Source organism: Leptopilina boulardi, unplaced genomic scaffold (assembly GCF_019393585.1).
Source record: "Leptopilina boulardi isolate dan_hultmark-lab unplaced genomic scaffold, ZJU_Lbou_2.1 LbouV2_352, whole genome shotgun sequence".
In the NCBI taxonomy this organism is placed as follows: domain Eukaryota; kingdom Metazoa; phylum Arthropoda; class Insecta; order Hymenoptera; family Figitidae; genus Leptopilina; species Leptopilina boulardi.
In genome coordinates this window covers 2,033,586-2,060,952 of record NW_026137921.1, presented here as the reverse complement: position 1 = coordinate 2,060,952, position 27,367 = coordinate 2,033,586, and the positions used below count along the sequence as shown (strand labels likewise).

At 28.2% G+C, this 27,367-nt stretch overlaps 1 protein-coding gene across 1 annotated transcript; it reads left to right on the top strand.

Annotated features, from left to right (window-relative positions):
• Positions 1-326: 326 nt before the first annotated feature.
• On the top strand, positions 327-23,295 carry LOC127286319 (ras-related protein Rap-2a-like). The gene is made up of 5 exons (XM_051312705.1): positions 327-334; positions 643-848; positions 11,655-11,746; positions 14,932-15,124; positions 22,785-23,295. Exons 1-5 carry the CDS (start codon positions 327-329, stop codon positions 23,063-23,065), a joined length of 780 nt encoding a protein of 259 aa, XP_051168662.1. The 3' UTR covers positions 23,066-23,295.
• The last annotated feature ends 4,072 nt before the right edge of the window (positions 23,296-27,367 follow it).

Sequence of the window (27,367 nt, the reverse complement as noted above, 5' to 3'; positions counted from 1 at the left end):
AACATGCAGCTTCTGAATCAAATTCTTTGACCTGAAACCAAAAAATTATTTTGAGTTGAAATTTGTTGTTAAATAATATTTAATATACATTTTGTATTTTTTAAGGTGAGGTTATGTTTAATAGTAACCGTGCATAACTTACCGATAAACGATGAAATTGTCTCTTCATCCATTCACCACACTTGCAATAGATTTCTCTCTTTAATCGGATTCATTATTTAACAGCACTTTGTCATTTAAAAAAAACTAATAATAAAAGCAAAAGTGGCACATGTGCCAGAAGCAAAGGACGCGACGATCTGCACGCCAGTTTGCGAGAATTCAAGATGACCACGTGACATGGAACAATAAACATGTCAGCCGAACAAATTTGGATTGTTCCATCAGCAATCGGCAGAGAGTTTGCTTCTGCAACTGTACGGAACTGCAAACTGACAACAAAAAATTCGTATTGTTTTTAAAACAACGTACATTTGTATTGACAACAATACGAATTGTAATATTAACATTTTGAATATCAACAAATTTACTGACAACAATCCAAAAATTGTTTGCTCAACGATCCCATTTTTCTCTGTGATGTAATTACCGATTTTTTTTGTTAAAAAATAAATTGAAAACGTTACTATTTTTCTTTTTCAGAAATAGCAATGTATCAGGTGAAAGATCACCTTTCGAAGGCTCGTGCTGCAGTGGACAAGGTTTAGCTGGCGACAGCACAGAGAGTGATATAGAGGAAGGTACAAAGTATAGAGTTGTACTACTTGGTGATTCAGGAGTTGGAAAAACAGCTTTGGTTTCACAATTTATGACCAGCGAATATATAAACACATATGACGCTAGTTTAGGTGAGAAAATTTTTTTTTTTTAATCTTAATTTAGTTAAACAAGTCATAAATTAATTAATATGATTTCTACTTGTCGATTTTTTTTTCATTTTAGTCTTAAATTACTGGAAATATGTAAATATAATATAAAAGTAAAATCTAAAAAGTCCTTTATCGCTAAGTAATTTTTTGGTAAAAAGTTCATTCAAGACCATTGTGAGAGTATATTTATAGGGACCAGGGCCGAATTTAGGATTGTGGAGGCCCTGGGGCCAGAGTCAGGTGGAGGCCCTATGAGTGCAAATTTTTTTTCAATATGAAACAAAACATAAAAATAATAATTCTTTTTTAGCAAATAATATAAGCTTTTATTTTTTCAATATTAAAAATACATACATTTAATAAAATATTAAAGTTTTCCGGATACTTTTTTTAACTTATAATATTAAATCTGAGTTTTGCGTGATTTTGCATTTGCAAAGTCATTTATGATACCATCAAAACTTAAGTTGCGAAGAATATCATTTTCTAAGCTGAGAAGCGTTAAATTTTCCAAACGATTTTGTCCCATGCTAGTTCGAAATCTATTTTTTACTATTTTCATCTTAGAAAATGATCTTTCTCCACTACAATTAGTTACCATTAAAGTAAAATATATTCGAAGAGCTATTTCTGCATTGCAAAATGTTGATTTCAAATTGTTTTCTAAAATCAAGCGATAGAAAAAAAATTCTACAGACTCGTTTTCTCTTTTTTCGTATTGTTTAGAAAAAGCCACAAGGTGTAAAAGTTCGTTTGCTAGATTCCCATCTAGATCTTCAGGATAGACATCTACAAGATTATTTGCTTTTCTTTCTAACTCGGCAGATTCTATAGTACTCAATTCGGCTAAAAACCCAAATCTTTCATAGATAACCTCATAAGCTGCTATTCGTTCAGTTAATGACGAGACTAATTGATCAAAAACCGGAAGAAAACTCTCTGTTCGAAATTTATCTCTAGGCAATAATTGAACCGAAGGTGCTTGTACACAGTCAAGAGGTCTGCGAGTCACATTTCGTCTCCTTACACGTACAATTTCATACTCTTGAACATTAGATAATTCTTTGCCCGCAACTTCATACGTTTCAAATGCGTCTCTTTTCGATTCAACAAATGTTTTTAATGACTTGAGGCAGTTAACAGCTGTGCAAAGAATCATTGTGGAACTTTGTAAAATTTCATTTGTTGAATTGAACCTTTCAAGCATGTCATGCCAAAATTTAGTATAAATTGCAGTTTCTAGTTTAGCCATTTTTTGTAAAAGACCAAAAGCTTCGTTTCTCACAATACTTTTTTGTTCAACGTCGTTGTAAATTTCATCTAATGCATCTTGAATAGGTTTGTACCCATGAACCAGAGCTTTAGTGGCATCTGCGCGATACGACCAACGAGTATCGCTTAGCTTTTTTAAAGTATAGAAGTTTCCTCTTGGTGTCGCGGCAGATAATTTTTCAATTAAGATTTTATATCTCGCTGTTGAATTAGTAAAAAATACACAAAGTTCTTGGACAAAGTCAAAGAAATGAACGGCAGCAGGACATGCATTGGCAGCTGATTTTCCTATTAAATTCGTTGAGTGCCCAAAGCATGGAAGATGTTCAGCCAAAGGATTTTCCTCTTTTATCAAAGCCTGCATACCTTTGTATTTGCCACTCATATTTGGTGCATTATCATAAGACTGACTTCGACAATCCATTATGTCTAAATCATATTTACTTAAAAATCCAAGAAGAGCTTGGGCCATATCTTTGCCTTGGTGGCCAACATTCGGAATAAAGGTTAAAAACCGTTCTACTGGATTCAAATTTTCCATGTATCTTATGACCACAGTCAACTGATCAATGTGTCCTTCATCAACCGTAGAATCAACTGATACAGAATAGTATTTCGCTTTTTTTATGCGGGAAACTATTTCGCGCAATACTTCTTTTCCCATAAGAAAAATTAGTTCTTCTACTACTGTTGACGACAAATAACTTGTGTGACCACTTCCCTTGTTTCCATATTTTTCCATATGAGTCGCAAGAAAAGGATCAAATTGAGCAATTAACTCCATAATTCCCAGAAAATTTCCATTGTTTGGCGAGCCAATAATTTCATCGAGACCTCGAAAAGCTAGTCCACGTTCAACAAGAAATTTAACGGTGCCTACAACTCTTTTAAGAACTTCTCTCCAATATCGAGCTACTTCAGTGGCCTAAATCAAATTATTGTTATTAGTAACTTAAAATATTTCACGAAAAAAAATGGTATTTTAATACAGAACTAAAAATATTAATTTCTTATTGTTTCCGAATTTCTGATTATTTAGATTTTCATGTCAATACGCTTATACAAGTATTATATTTAAATAATAATTCAAATTTGTAATGAAAACAAGCAGATTATAGTCAATAAATAAAAAGCCTGTACACTTAATTTTTTTAAATTAAAACTTACCTGTTCTTTTATTTTGCTATCAATGCAAGTTGTTTCATTGTAACGTGATGAAAAAGCTGTAACCGAGTTCAAATGATTCTTCGATATTTCATGTTGACATACACGTTCTGATGCATGTTTCCAATCGCAGTACCCTTCTTGACTTAGTGCTACATTCGGTGAAGTTGCTAACAATTTACACAAAAAACAATATATTTTTCCAGTAGATGGTGAAAAACATAACCAAAACCGATTGACTACTTCTTTGTTTTGATTGATTCGATGAAAAAGGCTTGGTGTGCACTTTCTTGTACTCTCACTCACATTTTGCCTTATCTGAGTAGAAGAAAATTTAGAGAGGATTTTTTCGTCGCTGTTTTGTAATTCAGTTGGACCTTTTTTTATCCAGAAGTCGATCATATCATCGGAGTAAGGTTGTACCCAAAGTCCGATATCAGTCAGAAAATTAGGATTTTCTAATGTCTCCTCTAAATGCACTGCGGTGTCGGTTTTCGATTCAACTTCACCAAATTCTAAAATATCTGATGAAGAAATATTTGGTTTTTCATTACATACAGCTTCTGAATTAACGCAGGCAATGTCAATGGCAGAAATTTTTGATTCACATTCAGCAAATTCTGAAATGGCTAAACTTGAAGGACTAACTGGTTGTTCGGTTTTTATAGCTTCAGAGTTTTGATAAGAAATAAAATAATTGCTTATTTTCGGAGTTTTAGAAAGTGAATGCTCAAAATTTTTTTCTTTTTCAGCAGCAATTTTTCTTTTTTGAGCGCCACTTGGAAAACTTCGCGGAGTTCTATGGCGATCTTCATTTCGATTGAACATTTTAATTTGTTCTATAAATTATAGAAAGAATAAATTTAAATATAGCAATTAAAAACTAACTGATAATCATTGACATTTTAGTTTATGTACAATACTTACTGTGTTTTCTCTACAAAAATAATTAAAATTCAAACACCTGCAAATACTGCAAGCTTTTCACTTACAATCACTCTGCATCGAGAAATTCTCTCACAATTAAAATAACATTTTAAAAACCGAATGTAAATCTCATTAAAAAGAAAATACCTTGAGATAATATTATAATGTCAGTCTGTAACTTTGTTTATAAATAGTCAGGTCTAGAAACTGTAGTGGTGGGAGTAGGGTTTGATTTCGAATAAACATATGATGCCAAAAATGACCACCGTGAGCGCGACGATCGAAGGTTGACGAATTTCAGAAACAGTAATTTCTCAAAATGTAAATGAAGTCATGACTTTTGAGTAAAAAATATTCTACAAACAGAGAAAAAATAAATTTAAATTTTGAAAGTATTTGATTTGGTGGAGGCCCTAAATGGTGGAGGCCCTGGGGCCATGGCCCCGCTGGCCCCGTGGTAAATCCGGCCCTGATAGGGACGTAAAATTAATGGATTTTTCCATTTAAGTTTTTATGAAAGTTCGTAACCTTTTATTTTTGTTTCACCTAAAAATCCGAACAAGATTTTTGAAGAAAAAATTGTAAACTAAAAAAATAATATATGGAAAATGTATATACGAGACAAGTAAACTGTTAAAAAATCATTAAATTAAATAAATTGTTTGGAAATTATAAAATCTTTATTTTTCATTTCAAAGGCAATTTTAGAAGATAATATGCCGCACTAATTTTTGAAAAAATTTAACGTCCGTAAAAATAATTATTTTCTGTAAAGAGAAATTATGATAATGTAAAAAATAGTGACTAAATATAACTCTAATTCATTCTTCTATAAGAATATTTCACTCACAAATTTTTTTAAAAAAATAGTAGAACCCCGGTTTGAAGTACTTTTGAAGTATATAATATGTAATTCTGGATTTTTAAATTATTATGTTCGAATTGCATCAAACTCATTACCATTACTTAGTGTCGTTGTGCATCAATTACTTCTTTTCTGAGCATCTAATAAACTTATCACTCTCCGTTAAAAGTCATCCATAAGTTAAAAATTTTTCATCTCAAAATATAAAATCGTAATACAAAAATGACTTTACTGAAAATAGAAAATGAATTATCGGGACATTAATTACTGCTAACGGCATAAGGAATCATTTTCTTTTCACTATTTGATTTCTGAATTTAGAGTTTTTTATGAATGTCTTTTTAAAAATGCCTTAAATACTTTTATGGATCACTTTCTAGCACTACTCTATGTACTCTATATCCTGGGTTCAAATGAAATCCATTCATCGTTCAGACATTAAAAGAGAGTTGAGCCTTTGATGGACTCACAATTCTCTCTCTCTCTATTTCTCTCTCTCTCTCTCTATATATATATATATGTGTGTTCGGTTATCAATAGAAAGGAAATTTGTCATTGCAGAATTGCCACGGATATTGAAGTTGGGTTTTTATCATTAACGCCCAGAACATTTTCTCTTATATGTTGGTAGTACTCACTTCGTGAATCATATGGCAGACTATGATACGAATTTCAATGGCATCCATTGAAAATTGACAATCTATACTTTTCGTCTGGTTTCATGAAATATATATATATATATATATATATATATATATATATATATATATATATATATATATATATATATATATATATATATATATATATATATATATATATATATATTTACGGGGAAACAATAATTTTTACATTAACTATCTAGATGATTTTTTTTCAATCTGTAATTCTACGTAAAAAAGAAACAGACAGACGTCGCACAGTCCAAAAAGCAGCGCCACTGCAAGTTTGCGGCCGCTGAATGAACTAGAAAAGATCACATTAGCTATTTGGGTCATTGTCAAAATAAGACAAAACTTGTAGCTGAAAAGTGGCAATTATATTATGACTAGTGCCTCCGACGGCCTTTGGCCGTCTTCGTTTGCTTCTATTCTTTGTCCATTCAATTTAATTTTTAATTTATGTTTTATAATTTATTACAATTATTTTATTAAATATTTAAAAATATTGTTAACAAAATGCAAAATGGCATGTAATAATTATACAGAAAGTTTCAAACAGAAAAATAATAATCTATTATATTTGTAGTCTGAAAATGATAATAATTTTTTTTAAAACTAAAAACACTTTTTTATTCAAGGTAATATTATTTTTATAATAATTTAATTTATTTCAATTATTTTATTATAATTTAATAAATTTCATTATTTTAAAAAAGCGTGCGCTATTTTGTCTTTGCCCAATAAAGTAATTGAACTAAATGTAGGTTATGTTCGTTTCTGATTCATGACAACTGCAAACATTTACAACAAATAAATGCTTTGCAAGTGTATATTTATTGCATTTAAGTAAGTTATGCAAAATATATATGTGGAACAATAATTTAAGGTAATTTTCATAAAGTGAATATTGATATAGATGCTCTGGAAAGCAAAGTTCATTTTTTCTTACATTCGATTTTTTCGACCATCGAGATATTTCGATACATTTTCATAAGCTTTGCACTGTCTTTTTTAAGAAAGGAAAGGAAAAACTATTCTATCACTCCTTGAATGATTAAATTTTTAAAGTGTCAGTTTTAAAAACAGAATAGAATTTGAGGTTATGTATAGGTTAAAAACGTGGGAAAATTTTGAAAATTGTAGGTACAAAGTCATCAATGCAAAATTAGAATTTCATCCTCAAAATTAAAGTTTTGGTATTTTTTTAAATTCATATATTATTATATTTAACACAGAGATGAAAATGTCAAGACATCAAAAAGAAAAATTTTTCGAGGTTTTGTCTTTTGTTGAAATTCCTGATGTTCCGGAAAAATAGTCACACACATACGCAAATGCTTTGTAATTGTGGTTTCATATGGTAATAATTTCCATCAAAGTTACTGAGCAAATAGTTTTTAAATATTTTTATTAGAACATTAAACTGTATACAATATTAAAGTCGTGATACATGAAAGTTACTACTGCGGTTAACATTTAACTAAACTTTTTTTGTACTTTAAATAATTAAAAATAATTTTTTTTTAAATATGCACGGTAATTATTTTTTGTATTGACAAATTTCACTTTTCAATTAAAATTATTAATTAACAGAAAAGTTGCTTGCTGGGACATCGTACGGTAAGTACATTTGTAATAAAATAAAAAAAAAAAAAGTTTACATTAGAATAAAAATTAAATTAGCCCCATTATAAACATACCAGAAGGAACTTTTAGCAAAAAAAAAATCAATTTAAAAGTTTATCCGCAGCAAAAAGTTATCAAGTTTTCCCTTATTTTAACAATTACCCCTTTTACTGCTTTACTTTTTATTATTTTTGCGTTAAATTATAGTTAATGAATAGAAGAACGATGTTCCTTTTACCATTCTCTAACATTTCTAAAAAAAATTAACCCTAAATCTTTTTTAATTTTAGATAAATTTTGCCATTTTTAAAAATTGTTTTTTCTCACATGCCCTTAAAACTTTATTAATACTACCTTTTCATATTTATAATAAACAAAAACAGAAGCGTAAATTAAAACCTAAGTTATAAATTAATACTAGACAATTAAGTTAATGAAAAATAAAGTGAAGGGGAAATATTAATTTTGAAAGATATGAAGTGACACTCAAAGGACTAAGTCAGGATAGGAATGACATTATCCTCTCTTTGAGTATCATCAAACAATAATGCACTCAGTGGGTGGTAATTGAAATTTCGTGTTTGATATAGAAACATTGATGTGGAACATTGTTTTGTTCCAGGATCCTATATATCAAAGAGGGAGGGGGGGGGAATAAAATCTAAAACATGTACAAACATAAACATTGATTTAAATTAAAATTTATTTATGTAATAACCCAACCAAAAATTTCAGTATTATACCAGAGTTAACTACTGGCTCAGTACTGGTTCAGTATTGGCTGTCGAGGCTGGGCAGTTTGTACTGAACCAGTACTGGTATTTTCATTGTATCAGTACTGGTGCAGTACCACCCTTCCAATACTGGCAAACCAGTACTGAGCCGATATTGAGCCAGTACCGGCTCAAATAGATTTTCTGTTTGATTAATACTAGTTTACAAAAAGTTCTAGAGTGAACCTGATGAATCTTTTTGTTTAAATATTTTGTTTATAAAAATTTTTTCCCTTTGATTTCATTTTTGAAAATTAAATGATATTTTATTTTGCTTTTTTGTGAGTAAAATTATTTAAACAAAAAGTTTCCTGAGACTAATTCCAAAACATTTTGCAAGTTTTTTTTTATTGTTTTCAGATATGCAATAAACCAAAAAAAAATTTAAACGATCAAACTAAAAATAAATAAAATTTTTTATAAAAAAAATTAATAATTTTTAAAATAAAAATTTTAAAAAATTTTCTTGACAACACTTGTTAAAAATTAAAAAACAACTTTTATTTTCTTAAAAAAGTTTTTCAAAAATTTATTTTTATGTAAATAATAATTAATGTGAATAATAAAATAATTAAATAGCTAATTTTATAATTATATACATTATAGGGTAAAAGCAGCAGTTCTCGCGAATTTAAGACGACAACGCCTGACTTTGATATTTTTTTTCTCAGCGGTAAATATATATCAAAATTTGATTTTTGTATATTTGGATAAAAAATTTAATAATGTTCAATATTTATATTTATTTTTATAAATTAAATTAAATTGATAAATAAAAATTGTAATTAAATGTCAATTGAGCAAAATCACCATTTCTCGATGGTCGCGAACCAATTTCTCGAGGTTCGGTTCCACTCCTCGAGGGTGACATTTTGTAAACAAATAACCTAACAATTAACCTTTACAAAAACTTAAAAAGTCGATTGTGTATTTATTTTTAAGATTAAAATATCATAGAAGATTACCAGGAAAGAAATATATTTTTTAAATTGTAAATGTTTAGTTTAAAATATTAAATTGAAAACTTTTTTTGGTAAACAGTAATAAGTAGAAAATTATTCAAGTTTTTTTAAAAAAATTTAAAAATATCTCATTTAATCAAATATGTTAAGCACACACTTTTTATTATAAATCTGACAAATAGAAAAATAAATGTTTCAAAATTAATATGTTTTTTCTAATTTGTACACGGAAAAAACAAACTAACTATTTTAGCACCAAACTGCTTTATCCTTTATTAGTATGCAATTTCGTTTACCTATTAAAGTATGAAATAATGCTTTTTTAGTTTAAAGTAAGTCCATACTAAATAAGTATAATGGTTATACTCTTTTAGTAATAGTGACGTACTTTAAAAGCATAAAGTTGATGCCCGCGAAGTACGACATACGGTCTACCTAAAATAGCAAGAGCTTCTTCCTTTTTGGTGTATAAATTCTTGCAACCTGCGTTTTGGCCTATATCGATATATCAATGGTTGGAAGGAGAAGGAGGCGTGGCCAAAACGCAGGTTGCAAGAATTTATACACCAAAAAGGAAGAAGCTCTTGCTATTTTAGGTAGACTATATGTCGTACTTCGCGGGCATCAACTTTATGCTTTTAAAGTACGTCACTATTACTAAAAGAGTATAACCATTATACTTATTTAGTATGGACTTACTTTAAACTAAAAAAGCATTATTTCATACTTTAATAGGTAAACGAAATTGCATACTAATAAAGGATAAAGCAGTTTGGTGCTAAAATAGTTAGTTTGTTTTTTCCGTGTAATATAAAAAATAACTTACCTATTAGTATTTTGCATCTCTGATCACTGTTTGACGTTTGATAAACAATAACTTAACCTACTTTCTAATTTATTTGTTTTTCTGTTTCGAACCATCGAGAACTGGTGCATTAGCTAAAAAACTGAATTCACCAATTCTCGAGTCATTACCTCGAAAAATGGAGAAAACTTAAAATATGGAACCAGATACCGATGATTTGTTTTTAAAAAATATAAAATAATTATTTTAACATATATTTTTACATGCAAACTGAATATAGTTTTTCTACAATAATATACAAATATTTTTTCACAGAAAAAATAATTAATAATATAATTAAATTGTATTTCTAAAATTCTATTCTCATCAACCTGAAGTATTATAAGAAAATGACGAATCGAGTAAAATTGACAGCAATGCATTTTAATTTTAATTTAATAATTATTTTAGTGGCGTTTATATAAAATTTTATTAAGTGAATCTATATAGTTGAAAGTATAAAGAATATTTACAAATTATTTTTGTCTATAAATTTTCAATAATATACTATTTATAGAAAAAATAAGATTAAAATCATCGAGAAATGGTGCACCCTCGGTAACTGGTGCTTTTACCCTAATTATTTTATAAACATTTTTATTTTTATATTTATTTTTTGATTTTTTTAAATAATAATTTGCAATATATTTTATACTTAATAAAAAATAAAAACTGTTGGTGTTTTCGATTTTATATATAATAAAATATTAATTAGTTAGTTGACTAATTTAATTAATATTTAATTTTTGTTGGGTTACTAAAAATTTCACACACTTTTTCCTGAAAAAAAAGTATTACCTGCAGCAGAGATTTCACTATTGCATGCGAAATTTATCTCTGTTACAGTTAAAGCTCTCTTTTCGTATACAATAAATTATAAAACTACCAGTACTCAGCCAGTACTGAACCAGTAGTGGTTACCAGTACTGGTGCCAACTCTGGCAGCCAATACTGGTAAAATGTTATCATCCCAAAGTTACGCCAACTGTGGTACCAATACTTGTTGCCAGTACTGCGCCAGTACTGCGCCATTAGTAAAGTTTTGATTGGGAATTCTTCTCCATTGAAATAAAATTTAAAAAAAAAAGAATTGTGAAAAAATAATACATAAAAAGCATATTGTTATTCGGATATAAATAAATGACAAAATATGAAATCAAAGGGATAAAAATTTTTTTGAAATTGAAAATTTTCCCTCAGATTAAAGACAAAAGAAGATTACAGAAATGAATATATATATATATGAAAGTTAAAAGCAGAAAATAGATTTTACTATCAGCGGAAATGATAAAATATTGCTCTAGGTGGAAAAAAAAGAACAATGGAGGCTAAATATTCAAGCAACTTCTTTATTTTGTATATATGTTCCTATAATACTGCATTAAAAAGATTTATATTCTAATAAAAAATGTCTTTTGCAATAAATAATTGACAAATATATATATATATATTTTTTTTTTCTATCTCTTATAATAGTTTTTTCTTTTCGTTTTGAGGGAAAATCAAGTTAAACGAAAAGTCACAATAAAAAATTCTATTTGTTCCAATTTAAAATATTAAAATGTTATTAGCCTTGACATTTGACAGTTAAGGAAATTGAACTGCGCGGCTAACATGATGCTCTCTTGGATTTTCATTAAAATAATTTTCCCCTCAGGTTAACAGAGATTTCTTCTTTTCCTGTTTCTAGATGATGAGTTTGGAGAGAAGACGGTATCAATTTTACTAGATGGTGAAGAATCTGAAATGATATTCATTGATCATCCCCACATTGAGATGAGTGTGAGTAAAGATTTCAATATTATCTTATACTTTTTTCCTTCATCTCTTTTTTTTCCGTATATCATCTTTTCTCATTATTCATTTCTTATTATATTGAATTCTTAGTTAATTTTTCTTTACAATATTTATTTAATAGAATATTAATTTTTAATTAAATCATAAAATTTTAACTTAAATTAAATCATAATTATTAGACAACAATTAATTTAATTGTATTAGAATTCTGCAAATTAATCTATCTTGTGAGCATTAAATATGCTTAAATCTCCAATAAATTTTCTGGTTTCCATAAATTGACAGTGATTTGGTTCTAAATGCAGTTAGTTAAGTGCAATTAAATTTGTTAGCTTCATTGATTAATTATTCCGTTCATAACTCATCATGCCTTTATAGTGTGGTATAATTTCAAGTTGAATATTTATGAAAATAATAAAAGAAGTGTAAATCAATGTTTTAATATAATAATTAATATTTCAAGTAGTTTTCATATAAACTTGATTTAATAAAATAGATTTAAATTGCTAATACGTAATTTTCATTTTTAAATATAAAAACAGATTTTAACTTTGTAAAATCACTTTTTCAAGACCATTGGTTTGAGTTCCATCTTCCCTTCTTGATTATTCATTCTCATTTCTTTTTTTTTTTTTCCTCGTCTCAAGGAATCCAATTCGCATAATAATTAGAGCGAAGCGTGTTGGTAAATTCAAGCAGTGGATGGTAAATTTTAAATTACAAAGTTAGTCACCCAGGCGTTGGTGAATGTAAAACGAAAATGAAATTCAGACCCAGAGATTTCAAACTAGTTGCAGTTAATTTAAAAATTGTGTAACTGATTTTTCAAACAAAAAAAGAAATCTGAGTTGCAATCACATGTGTAATTGTGCAATATTTAAACGCGAAGGTTGAATCAGATGGAATTAAAATCGACAAATATATTTCATGGAGAATTTCTGATCTCAAGGATATCGTGTAAATAATTGCAGAGATTTTGTTGAAGAATCGGAACATTTAGAAGCTGACTACAATTTTTTTATTTCATATGCATTCATAGAGTTAAAGAGAAATTGTTTTATTAATTCTGAAAATGGTTCGAAGGAAAAAGTTAATCGCTCTCCTGGGTAGAGGAACAGGAATTGTGCTTTTAGAGTGTTCCCTGGGTTAAATAAATAATATCTAAATAGTCCCCAATCGGGTCGGAGATACTGAATACAACACCGCTTCAAGGTAGTGAAATGCATATCTAGTTCCTAGCTAGTTTTTTTTGTAACTTCTCTAGATTCTCAGTAATGGCTAGAATTCAGTATGGTCGTCAGGGGAAGGAAATTTAATATTTTCCCTTACAGGAGTGAATTATCAAGAGAGCTGATATAAAACTGCTGGGGTCAATTATGTAAATTGTAATTGTCTTTGTTTTCCACCTTTAGAAAAATTCAGTTGTTTTTCACTGAAAATTAAATTACATTTTAAAAACACAGTTTTCTCACTGTAAAAAGAAAGTACTAAAACAGTACCGAAAAGTACTAAAACATTACCGATTTTAGGTACCAAGTGACAATTTAGTATCTGAAGTCGGTATTAACTTAATACCTTTCTTTTTACCAGTGCTTGTAGGCGTTCGAATTGATATCCTAAATCGGATCAACTCATGCAACGTTTTGGTTCGATTAAGGTATCAAATTGATTGCCAAATATTGGAATCATTTTTTAAAACATTTTAAGGGTCAGAAAAAGAGAAACAAAGTGACAAAAAAATTAAAATGTCCGGAAAATGATTTTAATTTAATTTTCAATGATTAAAATAATAAGCGTTGCAGCTTATTTTAATGCCTTTTAATTTTCTGTGTTGCAGTACAATCCTATATAGAAACGTAAAATTAATGGATTTTTTCCATAATTACGTTTTTATGAAAGTTCGTATGTTACAGTTTTTTTTTTATTTATGTCTCATCTGAATCTAAACAAGATTTTGAAAAGAAAATTCCTTCAAATAACAGTACATTGATAAAAATTTTATACGAGACAAGTAGACTTAATAAAATTAGAAATTGTAAAATATTCATATGGCGAATGCAATTTGTATAAAAAGAAAAAAGTATAGTAGAATCCTGGTTTGAACTACATTTGTCTAACATTCCAATATCATATACAAAATTACTTTAAAATTTCTGAAAAATACAATAGTCATAATTTTTTTTTAAAATTGTATTTATTATTATTACTGGAAAATGGAGAATTCTAGTCGAACTTGAACTAACTTGAAACTACTACTGCCGCTGTTGAATTCGTTGCAATTTATGAAATGGTGAGATTTACTCGAATGGTGCATTTTCTATTGTTTCGCGTTTCCATTTCCAATGGTTTTTGTTATTTAAAGACCATATTAGACAGCTTAAATCTAAAGAGAATTTTGAAGCACAGCTGCGCGACGTTATATATTAAAGGTCTTTACGCGCTTATAAATTGGGTCGTGTTTAATACACCATACATTATTGTCATACATTACATTGTATACTAATTTCAAAAGCAATCAGCTTTACGGGAATCATTGTTAGTATTATGAATAAATATTCATAATATCAAACCTTGATTTCAAATACCTGGCAAATTCCAGTATACCTGCTACCAACGTATCAAGGCTATTGAAATTAATTGGAACACTTATTGTTAGAATTACCCCTAGAATCCAATTAGTTATTTTTTTCTGCTCTTAGCTATTTTTTTTTATTTTTCTCCAACAATGCTTTTGTTATTTGAAAATTATAGATTCACGAGAAAATTTCTAAGAAGTTTTACATTAAAAGAATGTACTTCTGCAAAAAATATTTTTTTGTAGTCTGAATTTTAATTTAATATAAAAAAATTTTGTATTTTAAATTCTCTTTTTAAATTTAAAATTAAATAGTTAGGGATTATTCATTTACTGAGTCGTATTGCAAAGAATGTAAAAATAAGTAACGATTTTTTTTACATCTATATAGGGAAACTTTTATTATGTAACAGTATTACCTTCAATATATTTTCAATAAAAGTGAAAACTTTGCGTAGGCCTATAGGCTTGTAAATAAGTAAGTTATTTTTTTTTTAAATTATGAAAATGTATATATATATTGAGAACCGAGCCCCTGTTGATTATAATATAATTTTATTATGTCAGCCTTTTTAAAAACGTTTTTACTTAATAGGTGGAAAATTCTCTCTCAACATACGAACCGCACGCCTGTATTGTTGTCTACTCAGTAGTATCACGTGCAAGTTTCAAGGTTGCGGAAGAAATGTTAAATTATCTCTGGAGAGAACATCATACACAGGAGCGATCCGTTATCGTTGTGGCCAATAAATCGGATCTTGAAAGAAGCAGAGTTATTACACCAAACGGTAAGAAAAAGTTTTACAATATTTTTCAATGGGATTTATTTAGTTCATTTTCTCCTTAAAACCTTATTTTTAAAGTCGATATTGTTATATATCCATATTTTGAAGTTGTTTAAAAAAAAAATTTAATTCTGAAACCAATAATACATAGCTGCGGATTTCATTTTATTGATGTCGTCAAACAAAAAATTGGGACCGCATGTTATTAATTATTGAGAAGTCAAACTATAATGGTTGATGGAATTAAATTTTATAAAAATTGTGGTTAGTGAACTTTAAAAGTCAATGAATTCAATTCATTATTAATACTTCGACACATGTTACCTAGAATAGCTATTTCACACATTGATCGAAAACTTCCTAAATTGGGTGCTTTACTGTTAATGTTAGACTTCCAAATTGATGATTAAAGTATTCCGAATTTAAATAATTATATATTCTCAAATTACATTCTCTTTTGGTAGTCGATTTGTCCCTTTTTGTAAATAACCAAACAGTTTTTCCTTTTGCAAACAAATTTTCGTTGATTTTGTTATTGCAATTGATTTCCGCAATCTTTTAACTTACCGACAAATTAATTATCACAGAAGAAAAGGTGAGTAAATAGTTGTAAAGATAGAGGATAAAAGTCGTTAGGATACAGGGTAAAGGATAAATTTGTGATGGATAAAAATGTTACTAAAATATTACTGGGTCAAACCATTACATTTCAACTAAAGTGGTCGCTGACTAATTTTTAAAAATTATAATACTTTGCAGAAATGATTTTGAAGTTATCAAGATCACGAAATGAAAAGAATTTTATTAAAAATTTAAATATTTATTGTAAAATATGAATTTAAAGTATATGAGGTGCTAAAAACTGTCAATTTTTTAGCCATTAGAAAATATGCAAAAAAACATAGAATTTACCATAAAAATAAAAAAAAATTATTGGAATTTACTAAGAATGAATAAATTTATCATTATCAATTGATATAATTATTTAAAGATGTGAAGTAATATATAAAATATGATTTCCAAGTGCACCTGTCAAATAACCTAATTTTGCGATTTTTATTCATTAATTATAAAAAATAGAAAACATTAAATTAAATAAAAACTTACCAAATATGAAGTTCTTGCCATAAACTTTTAGAATTTCTTTGCACTTTTCTTCTTTTCTATTCATAAGTATGAAAAATTTAAAAAATAAAATAGCTACTTTGTCTATTTTCACTATTTTTGAAAGTCAATAACTTTCTTGGAGAAAAATGAAAAAATATGGGGTTTCGAAAATTATTTAAATACACACTACATATACATTCACTGAAAATTTCGCATTGGTCCCGAAGCTATTTTCGAAGATAAAGTAAATTAAAAATTTCGTATTTTTTAGGCTATATGGACATGGATTTTAAATCAATGTGAAGGTGGTTCACTGGTGACGACAAACTTCACATTGATTTAATACCTTTAAAACCCATGTCAATATAGCCTAAAAAATACGAAATTTTTAATTTACTTTATCTTCGAAAATAGCTTCGGGACCAATGCGAAATTTTCAATGAATGTATATGTAGTGTGTATTTAAATAATTTTCGAAACCCCATATCTTTTCATTTTTCTCCAAGAAAGTTATTGACTTTCAAAAATAGTGAAAATAGACAAAGTAGCTATTTTATTTTTTAAATTTTTCATACTTATGAATAGAAAAGAAGAAAAGTGCAAAGAAATTCTAAAAGTTTATGGCAAGAACTTCATATTTGGTAAGTTTTTATTTAATTTAATGTTTTCTATTTTTTATAATTAATGAATAAAAATCGCAAAATTAGGTTATTTGACAGGTGCACTTGGAAATCATATTTTATATATTACTTCACATCTTTAAATAATTATATCAATTGATAATGATAAATTTATTCATTCTTAGTAAATTCCAATAATTTTTTTTTATTTTTATGGTAAATTCTATGTTTTTTTGCATATTTTCTAATGGCTAAAAAATTGACAGTTTTTAGCACCTCATATACTTTAAATTCATATTTTACAATAAATATTTAAATTTTTAATAAAATTAAAAATTCTTTTCATTTCGTGATCTTGATAACTTCAAAATCATTCCTGCAAAGTATTATAATTTTTAAAAATTAGTCAGCGACCACTTTAGTTGAAATATAATGGTTTGACCCTACTAGAAAAATGGATGTCATATTTGAGTAAACTGTCTAATTTTAATAAAAATATTAGTAATTTTACACTTAACTTGTTAAATCCACAAATTTTATATAAATAAGTAATTGTATGTGGAAATATTTTGCCTATAATTATTGTCTATTAATAAAAATATCTTTGACTAATACAACTGACAGCTGACGATAGTGCGTAAATAATCAGAACTGGGAAATTACAACTCAACGTCTGTATTGTTGCACGAAAGCAGAGTTGGCTAGTAACTGAATTTTTTGTGCATATTAGGCTGTGTCAGTTCATCGAGATATTTCGAGTTCAAGATATGGCGTCAGAGGCCTGGAGGGACAACAAACAGACGACACAATGTTATTCTTACGGGGAAGAAAATTTGTTAACACTTTCATCAATTTTATTCATACTTTAAACACGGAAAACGCTTGTTGACATATAATAAAATTAAAATATGTGTTGATAATTAATTTTGTTATATATTTGATTCAATTGCATTTATAGATTCTCTGAATTCGTGATAAAATATATTGAGGTTAGAAAAGTTTGTTTACTAATTACATTTTAACATTATTAAACAATATCCAGTATGCATGTTATTAAAAAAGATATAAAATGTATATTTTAAGTGGGAATTACCGCAGCAGTAAAAGATTTCAAGTTAGTAAACAAACACCCCTAACCTCAAAATTTATATTTTATCACGAATTCAGAGAATCTATAAATGCAATTGAATCAAATATATAACAAAATTAATTATCAATACACATTTTAATTTTATTATATGTCAACAAGCGTTTTCCGTGTTTAAACTATGAATAAAATTGATGAAAGTGGAAACAAATTTTCTTCCCCGCAAGAATAACATTGTGTCGTCTGTCTGTTGTCCCTCCAGGCCTCTGACGTCATATCTTGAACTCGAAATATCTCGATGAAGTGACACAGCCTAATATGCACAAAAAATTCAGTTACTACCCAACTCTGCTTTCGTGCAACAATACAGACGTTGAGTTGTAATTTCCCAGTTCTGATTATTTACGCACTGTCGTCAGCTGTCAGTTGTATTAGTCAAAGATATTTTTATTAATAGACAATAATTATAGGCAAAATATTTCTACATGCAATTACTTATTTATATAAAATTTGTGGATTTAATAAGTTAAGTGTAAAATTAGTAATATTTTTATTAAAATTAGACAGTTTACTCAAATATGACATCCATTTTTCTAGTAATATTTTAGTAACATTTTTGTCCATCACAAATTTAACCTTTACCCTGTATCCTAACGACTTTTATCCTCTATCTTTACAACTTTTTACCCACCTTTTTTTTCTGTGATTTCTACCTCAAGCTAATTATATGACTTGATATATTTATTCATCGTTAAATATATTGTAAGATTTAAATATGCAGAAACGATCTACCACATGGCGACCCTCTTCAATGAAAGAAAAACGGATGAAAACATTACATTCATTTTTTTTTGTATTGTTGATTTTTCAAATTTTTTTCGAGCGAGACTCACTTGACGTGCATCACTATCCACTTTTCTAATCCATAACAGACTCATAGCGAGTGGGTTGCTTCCTGAGATGGTACATCAACTCGCATTGCGAGACAAAAGCCTCTTGCTCATTATGCGAGCTTTCAACCACTGCGACCGCACGAGTCCAACTTTAAGTGACCGAGTTTGAAGCGAATTTCCACCTCGATTGCCTGTAGTATTATTTATATACTGTCATGAATATCTGTTGAAATTTATAATTAACATTTCTAAAAATAATTAAGAAAATAAATTTTTAAAAACTTTTTTAATGTCGTGTTAAAAGAAATGAAAAAAAATTCAGTCATGTATAATGTATTTTAACTCTCATATTTAGAGGCATTGGATTTTTTTGAAATTCCACACGTGTTTTATCGTTGCTTAAATCAAAAGTATATATCATCTTTTATGCTAAATAAACTTGTGCACTATCTCTGTTTTATGCGGTACGTCTTATTGCAGTTGTTCTGCAAAAATATTACTCTGGGATATTCTCAAAGTATATTAGAAAATATCTCACGATATACTTTACGATGTTGGCATTTAGGAATAATATTGACGATATGTAGTGGAGTAGTTCATCATCTCTGAATCGATTTATCCAGTCAAACTGACCTACTTCTTCTTGTATTTTATTTTATATACCATGTGGGTCTGATTGTAATATATATAGTCTTCCTCTTGAGAAAGCTTTAGTACGTTATGCGTTAGAGGAGTTCAACTTCAAACCTTTGTCTACTTAATTATAATTGTTCAGAAGTTCTTAGTAAATGACTAAAACAAGAAAAGTTCTGTCACTAATGGAATATTCGTACCAATTTGCAAAATTTTAATTCAAAGAGTCATGGATCAACACTCTCTTCTCTTGTATGCCACTTTTCTTTGGGTTGTTCTTCTTCTGGATCTCTGCAGAAAATCTATGCTTAAGACTCTACAAACTTTGCTGCTTGAGACGTGAGTGGTGTTCTCGTTCCCATCGAACGTCGCAGGTTGCATCTTCTTACATTCTGCAAACTTATGATCAGCTTCTCCACACTTGAAGCACGCAGTGGATCTGTTCACTGCCTTATTACATTCTGTGACTTAATGATCGTAGTCAAAGCACTTCATAAGTTACTACCACCACTCTTCTCCTGACTGAGCAGAACATTAATACAATGTTTACACTAAGAGATTTTTAGTACAACATCTGTACTTTGACGTGTACACTGGCGATATTAAAGGACTTACAGTTACTGTACTTTACACTCTAAATCTGAATCAGTGAAAATTTCACTGAATTAAAGAAAACTGAGCCACTGATTTGAATTCAGTGAAATTTTCACTGATTCAGATTTAGAGTGTAATTTCGCACAAGAGCCGAACCTTATGGGTTCGAACGTTTTAATACAGTAGTTGCTATTTCCTCAAGTTTGGTTTAACATGAGGTTCCTTGATAATAATAATAATAATAAATTGAGAATTACCAAGAAAGGTAGTTTAAAAATAATTTGTAAACTGTGGTTTTTAATCTGTAGACTGCCGGAAAGCCTAAATTTATGATTTTTTGCTGGATTTGCTAAACGCCGGCAGACTAAAGATTAATTAACAAAAATTAATCTATTTGTTGTATTACTGTTTAAATAATAGTCTATTATTAATTTAACAGTAATTAAATTTATTTAAAAAAAAATATTTTTGCCCAGTGTAAAAGTGGTTCATATATTAAGTCTACTTTCATTTTGAACCTTTAACGAAAATGTAATTTACATATTCAGTCAAGTTTCATTTTGAACCTTCAACGAAATTGTAAATTACATATTCAGTCAAGTTTTGCCTTAAACATTTGCTCATATGCGGACATTTTAAGATTTAATCCATTTTTTTTGAACGCGGAGATGGAACTTTCCCAAGGTAACCTAAAAACATTCAGTGAAGCTTCAGGGAATTATCGGTGCTCTCTGTGGGTAATAACAAAACTTTCAAATGCAATATGTGTTGTTTCGTCCTTAGTCTTAGCTGTTCGTATGAATGGCGTCAGGTTCTTTAGACCTTCTTTAATCGTCATATTGATGTTCTGAATCTCACAAAAGTTCAGCATCTATTGCGAACCGAGCAATTTCTTTCTTTATAAAAAGTTTTGCATTATATCGAGTAATAAGTTAAAGATTGTCGTGGGGGTAGTGCAAAGTAAGGGGATTGCATTTACTTTCCCATGTAAAACCCGAAACTTTGCAACGCCAGAAATAAATGTCAGCATCCTAAGTTTGATTTAAAAACCCGCTTATTTACATTATTTATAAAAAAATATACATTTTAAAAAAGATGTAAAAGTAGAAAGTAAGCTTTTTTCTACATTTAATTTTTTTTTTAAAGTGGTATAAATCATGTCAAAAATTTCCCCTGCAGAGTTTGTATAACTTAGGTTAGGTTATAAGGTTATTATCAATAACTGATTACAAATTTAATATTAGATTTGTATAATCAGCAACACTGAATATCATTTTTGTACATAATTTATACATAATTTTGCGTTAAATTATTAAAAAATAAAGTTCAAAAAGTGGCATTTTTAAATGAAAATGAAAAGAAACATGGCGGCGCATCCCTGTTGAAAATTCCTATGTGAGAACACATATGGGATCCCATCCAGGATCTCTTGTGAGTTCTTATGTGGGTTCCCGTACAGGTTCACACATAAGATCCTGTATGAAAAGGTTCCTGGGATGAACTTGCGTGAGATCAAGCGCACGATCTTATGTCTCTGTAAAAGCAATAACACAGGATCCCATGAGGTTTCCTGTGTAGGTTCCTATATGAACAACACGATAAATAGGAACACACATGGGATCTTATCCGAGATCTTGTATGAGTTCTTACATAGGTTCTCACATATAAGAAGATTAATAGCATATATATAAAAGCATTCTATAAAATCTTATTAAGCTGCTATTAATCTTCTTATATGTGAGAACCTATGTAAGAACTCATACAAGATCTCGGATAAGATCCCATGTGTGTTTCCTATTTATCGTGTTGTTCATATAGGAACCTACACAGGAAACCTCATGGGATCCTGTGTTATTGCTTTTACAGAGACATAAGATCGTGCGCTTGATCTCACGCAAGTTCATCCCAGGAACCTTTTCATACAGGATCTTATGTGTGAACCTGTATGGGAACCCACATAAGAACTTACAAGAGATCCTGGATGGGATCCCATATGTGTTCTCACATAGGAATTTTCAACAGGGATACACAGACGTTGCTTGAGTGTATCAGTGCTCCATTAAACAGCGCCAATTCGAACAAGTGGCCACTGAATGAACTACGATTAAACACATTATTTGACTATTTATTGCTTTATTTTTATTATGTTTGCGTTAAGTTGTAGTAAATGAGTAAAATAGCGAGATTCCTTGTACCACATACCCTTAAGCAGATTCAAACAATTTTTTAAATTTCCACCGCCATTTTGGATCCGCCATTTTGAATTTAGAAAAACTGACCTTAGAATCGTAATCAGAGACACTATTGCTAAAAACTTTAAAAACAACTGCAGCAATCTTTTCTAAAATATACAGTTTTTTCTGTTTGTAAAAGAGTTAAAAATATCTTAATGAAATAATAAAAAAAATTTCTTTCAATATGGATAGTTATTGTTTTATTGCTGAAAATGAATCAATATATGTGTTTTAATGAAAACCAACAAAGTTTAAAGTGCTGTACACGTTATTATAGATTTTTATGTTATATTGAGTTTCGTTATAGTAGAGAATATATTCACTATATTTTTATTCATATTATTTTAATAACTTGTTTGCAAAAATTATAATTGAATTTTGTCTTTCATATATGGTTTCTTATATAATTTTAAGACATGACAGAAAAGAGGCACTTATCAGTTTGTTAGTTGTTTAATTAAAGGAGTGATATTCATGTGAGTATTTGTTTTGCAGAAGGAAAGCAGTTGGCAACATCTCGAGACTGTAAATTCATAGAAACTTCTGGTGGTATTCAACACAACGTCGATGAGCTTTTAGTTGGAGTTCTAAAACAAATTCGTTTGCGAGAAACACGGGACAAGAAACTACGCCGACAAGGTAGCAAAAGTAAAATTCTGTCAAAACTTCATGGTAGTAAAACTGCTTTAAGTTTAAATCTCGCCAAAGAAATACTAAATAAAATGTGTTTAAATGATAGTAAAAGTAAAAGTTGTGAAAATCTTCATGTTTTATAAATTTTTCAATTTTAATCAATTTTTTTTAACAATTTTGTTTTAATTTTTAAATTTTAAGCAAAATTTTTATTTTTACAAGAAAGAATGCCACACTCTGTATATTGTTGAAACGGTTAACGAACGGATTACATTGTAAAATTTAATTTCTGCAAATCGATATTTTACACTGGTATAATATGATTATAAAGCGGATTTCGAATGTATGTTTGGAATTTAATTTCATAAACCCAAAATAACGTGATAAAAAATTTTAAAAATAAGTAGAATTTTTATAATTTGGTCGAAATTGAATTGAAATGAAAAAAAATATTTAAAGATAAAAAAAATCTGAAAAAATTTAATACTGATGATTAATTTTAAGACAACTGATAATGTCTTTTTCTTCAAGAAAATTTATAGTAATTGATATTATTAAGCGTAAACATAGTATACCTATATACTATGATATTGTAATAAGAAAATTTAATTTTAAATTAATGTTAAGATCCAAAAGTATAGTTACTATACCTTCTACAAAAAAACATGAGGAGCATGAATTTTCCACAAAAATCAAGAAATAGAATTTTCATTGTAAACAATTTTATTAAATATAAATTTTTTTTAGACAAATTCTCATTTTTCCAATTATCATTTGACAGAATTTCTTTTCAAACGAATTTTTACTTGGCAGATTTTTTATAGGTATCGAATTTTTATTTCACTAATTTTTTATTTTAAAAATTCTAATTCAACATTTTATATGATTTTAAGTAATTTTAAGTGATTAATAAAATTTTTAAATGCTAGAATTTTCCTATTCATTTTCTATTCACCGATTCTTTTTTTGTCTGAATTTTTATTTGTACAAAATGTTATTTGATAGAATTTTTAAAACGCCAAATTTTCATTTGTCCAAAATGGCAAATGACCGACAAAAAATCAAACAGAAAGATTTTCGGCGCGAATTTTAAAATTAACCAATCACAAATTTATTCAGAATTTTGGATTGGTTAATTTTAAAATTCGCGCCTAAAATCTTTCTGTCGATTGTCTATTCGGACATTTGAAATTTCGGACAAATGATAATTCGGTGTTTTGAAAATTCTATCAAAAAAAAAAAAAAAATTCGTGCAAACAAAAATTTAGTATCTAAAAAATCTGTAAAATAAAAATTAGTTTAATAAGAAATTCGAAAAATGAAAATTCGTCTAAAAAATAATTATATTTTATAAAAATTTTTTAAATTCAAAATTTTAACAAATGTTTTTTTATGTGAATATTCATGCGCCCCAAACATGTTTTGAATATTTTCATGTAAAGAAAAAAATGAAAATTAAGATCAATTTCAAAATAGGTCTCTACAACGCTATTTAGATAAAAATATAAATTTTTTGAAATTGTATATGTAACTATTGCGATGAAATGTATAGCTTCAAAGAAGTTCAAAAAAGAAAATCCCATCACTCTAATTATATAATTTAATTCATCGTTCTTTGTTTCTAAACAAAATAAGTTGAAAAAAATAATTTTGTGGTTAGAGAAAATATTTAGGATCTTAAGACAAAAGAAATATGACTTTTGATTCTCAGGTCTTGACATTTCAATAGAGTATTATTCAAAATATAAAATGAATGGCATCGCCTGAGAATAAGTCTGCACTGCAGTGATTTGATTATTTATTAAACATGAATAATAATAATAATAATAATAATAATAATAATAATACAAGTGTCGAATCTATTATCTTGAAAATTACATGTTTAGAAATATGTATTTTTCAATATTTGTCGTAAGAATCTCTCAATGCTAGAGACTGATTCGTAATTACGTGATACCTCTTAATTTTTATTTTTCTTCTAAATGTCTGTTATAATTTTCCAAGACTTGTTAAGGAATAAATTAACTAGATATTTTAATACAAATATATAACAACGTCATAAAAATTAAGATAACTCGTTAAAAGATAGAAATATATATATATTAATGTAGATAGTCTTTTGGACGCTGGTTTCGTCCATTTGACGCAGGTCGTCTCTCTTTGTATGATTCTAAAAGCCATATGCAGTCAAGTCATAAAACATTAAATGTGATGCATCCGTAAAACTCATAATACATAGGATTTATCAAAAAGAGAATTTTCTGCATCGGATGAGTAGTGTTTCAAGGCTTATAAGAAATAAATAAATATATATATATATATAAATATGCTTTCTTCTCAAAAATATAATATGTACAAATATGTATAGGTTTTAGATTGACTGTTGATACTGACAACAAGAATGAGTAGACGCGGCCTAATTATCCATCAAATAAGAGAATTTTTGTATCTCCACTATATAATAGGTGCTAAAATTTCATTGTCTATAAGAAATTCATCATTATTATACTGTCATTCTAGGTTCAAATTATTTTTTTAAAAACAATTTCAAAAAATTGAAAATGCACTCTATTGTACATTTAGATATTTTTGAAATCTAATTTCAAATGTGTCTATAATAGAGTAGGGGAGAGTGACAAACAGTGGGACACTTTTTTTTCAAAGACATATTAATATGTCAATTTTATATATTTTTGAAGACTTTTTGATATTACCATAAAGTTTGAACTCTTTTCTACACAATGCACATATTCTTTTAAGGCCAGGTCCAAGTGAGGCAGCGCCATCTACATTGATACAAAAATTTTGGATAATTTTCAACAGCCTTTTCTTGAAAACAAGATGGTAAAATGCTTTTTCCTTTATGGATAATTGATTATTGGCAAGATATACACCAGCTAAAACTTTTTTTGAGTTAAAATAATGAAAAAAATTTCATGTCGATAAATTAAATATGAGCACTTTTTTCACAAAAACTGTAACAGTACTTTCTCAGAAATTACAATCAAAAATGCCATTTCCATTTGGAAAATTAATAAACGCTAAAAAATACACGACCTAAGATTTACCAATCACGAAAATAACAAAAAAAAATTTTATTAAATATTTAACATATTGATACTGCTTTACTGATTGTGACAGCCCTTTGGTAGATTATGTATTTCAGGTGGTTAGCAACAGCGCCAATCTCCTCCTTTCGGCAAAACCGCGAAACGTCTGGTGACATACATAACCTGCCAAACGGCTGTCATAATGAGTAAAATATGTTATGTTAAAAAACTTTTTTTTTTGTTATTTTCGTGATTGGTAAATCTTAGGTGGTGTATTTTTTAGCGTTTATTAATTTTCCAAATGGAAATTGCATTTTTGATTGTAATTTCTGAGAAAGTACTGTCACAGCTTTTGTGAAAAAAGTGCTCATATTTAATTTATTGACATGAAATTTTTTTTATTATTTTAACTCAAAAAAAGTTTTAGCTGGTGTATATCTTGCCAATAATCAATTATCCATAAAGAAAAAAGCATTTTACCTTCTTGTTTTCAAGAAAAGGCTGTTGAAAATTTTCCAAAATTTTAGTTTCAATGTAGATGGCGCTGCCTCACTTGGACCTGGCCTTAAGGAAGTTCTCTCGCAAACAGAAATGACGAAGAGTTAATTATCAAACTTGATAAACTGATAGATAATGGTTTAAAGAAGATGTAGTTAAATTTTTAGAGGTCTAGGTGGATTTTGACAAAAGATATAAATAATTTTCTCTTTTCACATTTAACACGGGTTCTTATGGGAAATTGAATTTTTTGGTCTGAAATCTCAAATTGTAAAAAATCTGACGAAAAGATATTACTGGAACTTTATATACATAAAGTTTAATAGCCAATGTTCACTTACTTTTAATAAAATTGATCAGACCTGGCTTAGGAGACTCCCAATTAATTATTTTGTCTAAAAAAACACCGTATTTTGACAATCAGAAATTACTTAGCACAACGCTTGGCAACGTTGCGTCTTGTAGGTTAAGTATAGAAAAAGCGCGAAATTTGAAAGTAATATAAGTAGTATATACATATAATAGCATATTCTTCAAAGATTCATAATAATGAATAATAATTTGAATTTGCTTATAAAAAATTAAGATTTTTAAAATAATAAATTATTGTTATTATTATTTAACGAAAATAAATCAAACAATAGCAGACGACACGAAACGGAACGGGGGAAGTATAATCCAACGTTGCCAAGCGTTGAGCTAGTACTACGTGATACAAATGAAAACTTAAATGGGCATTGATTTGACTGACGTTGGAGGGAGAGAACTTCCTTAAGATTATATTGTGATGAAATAAAAAAATTTGAAGTTTTTCAAACTTGATACATTTTTCTTGTTTTGAAGGTTTGTGTTAAACAGTGGGACACCTATTATTAAGTACCGAATAATTATATCAAT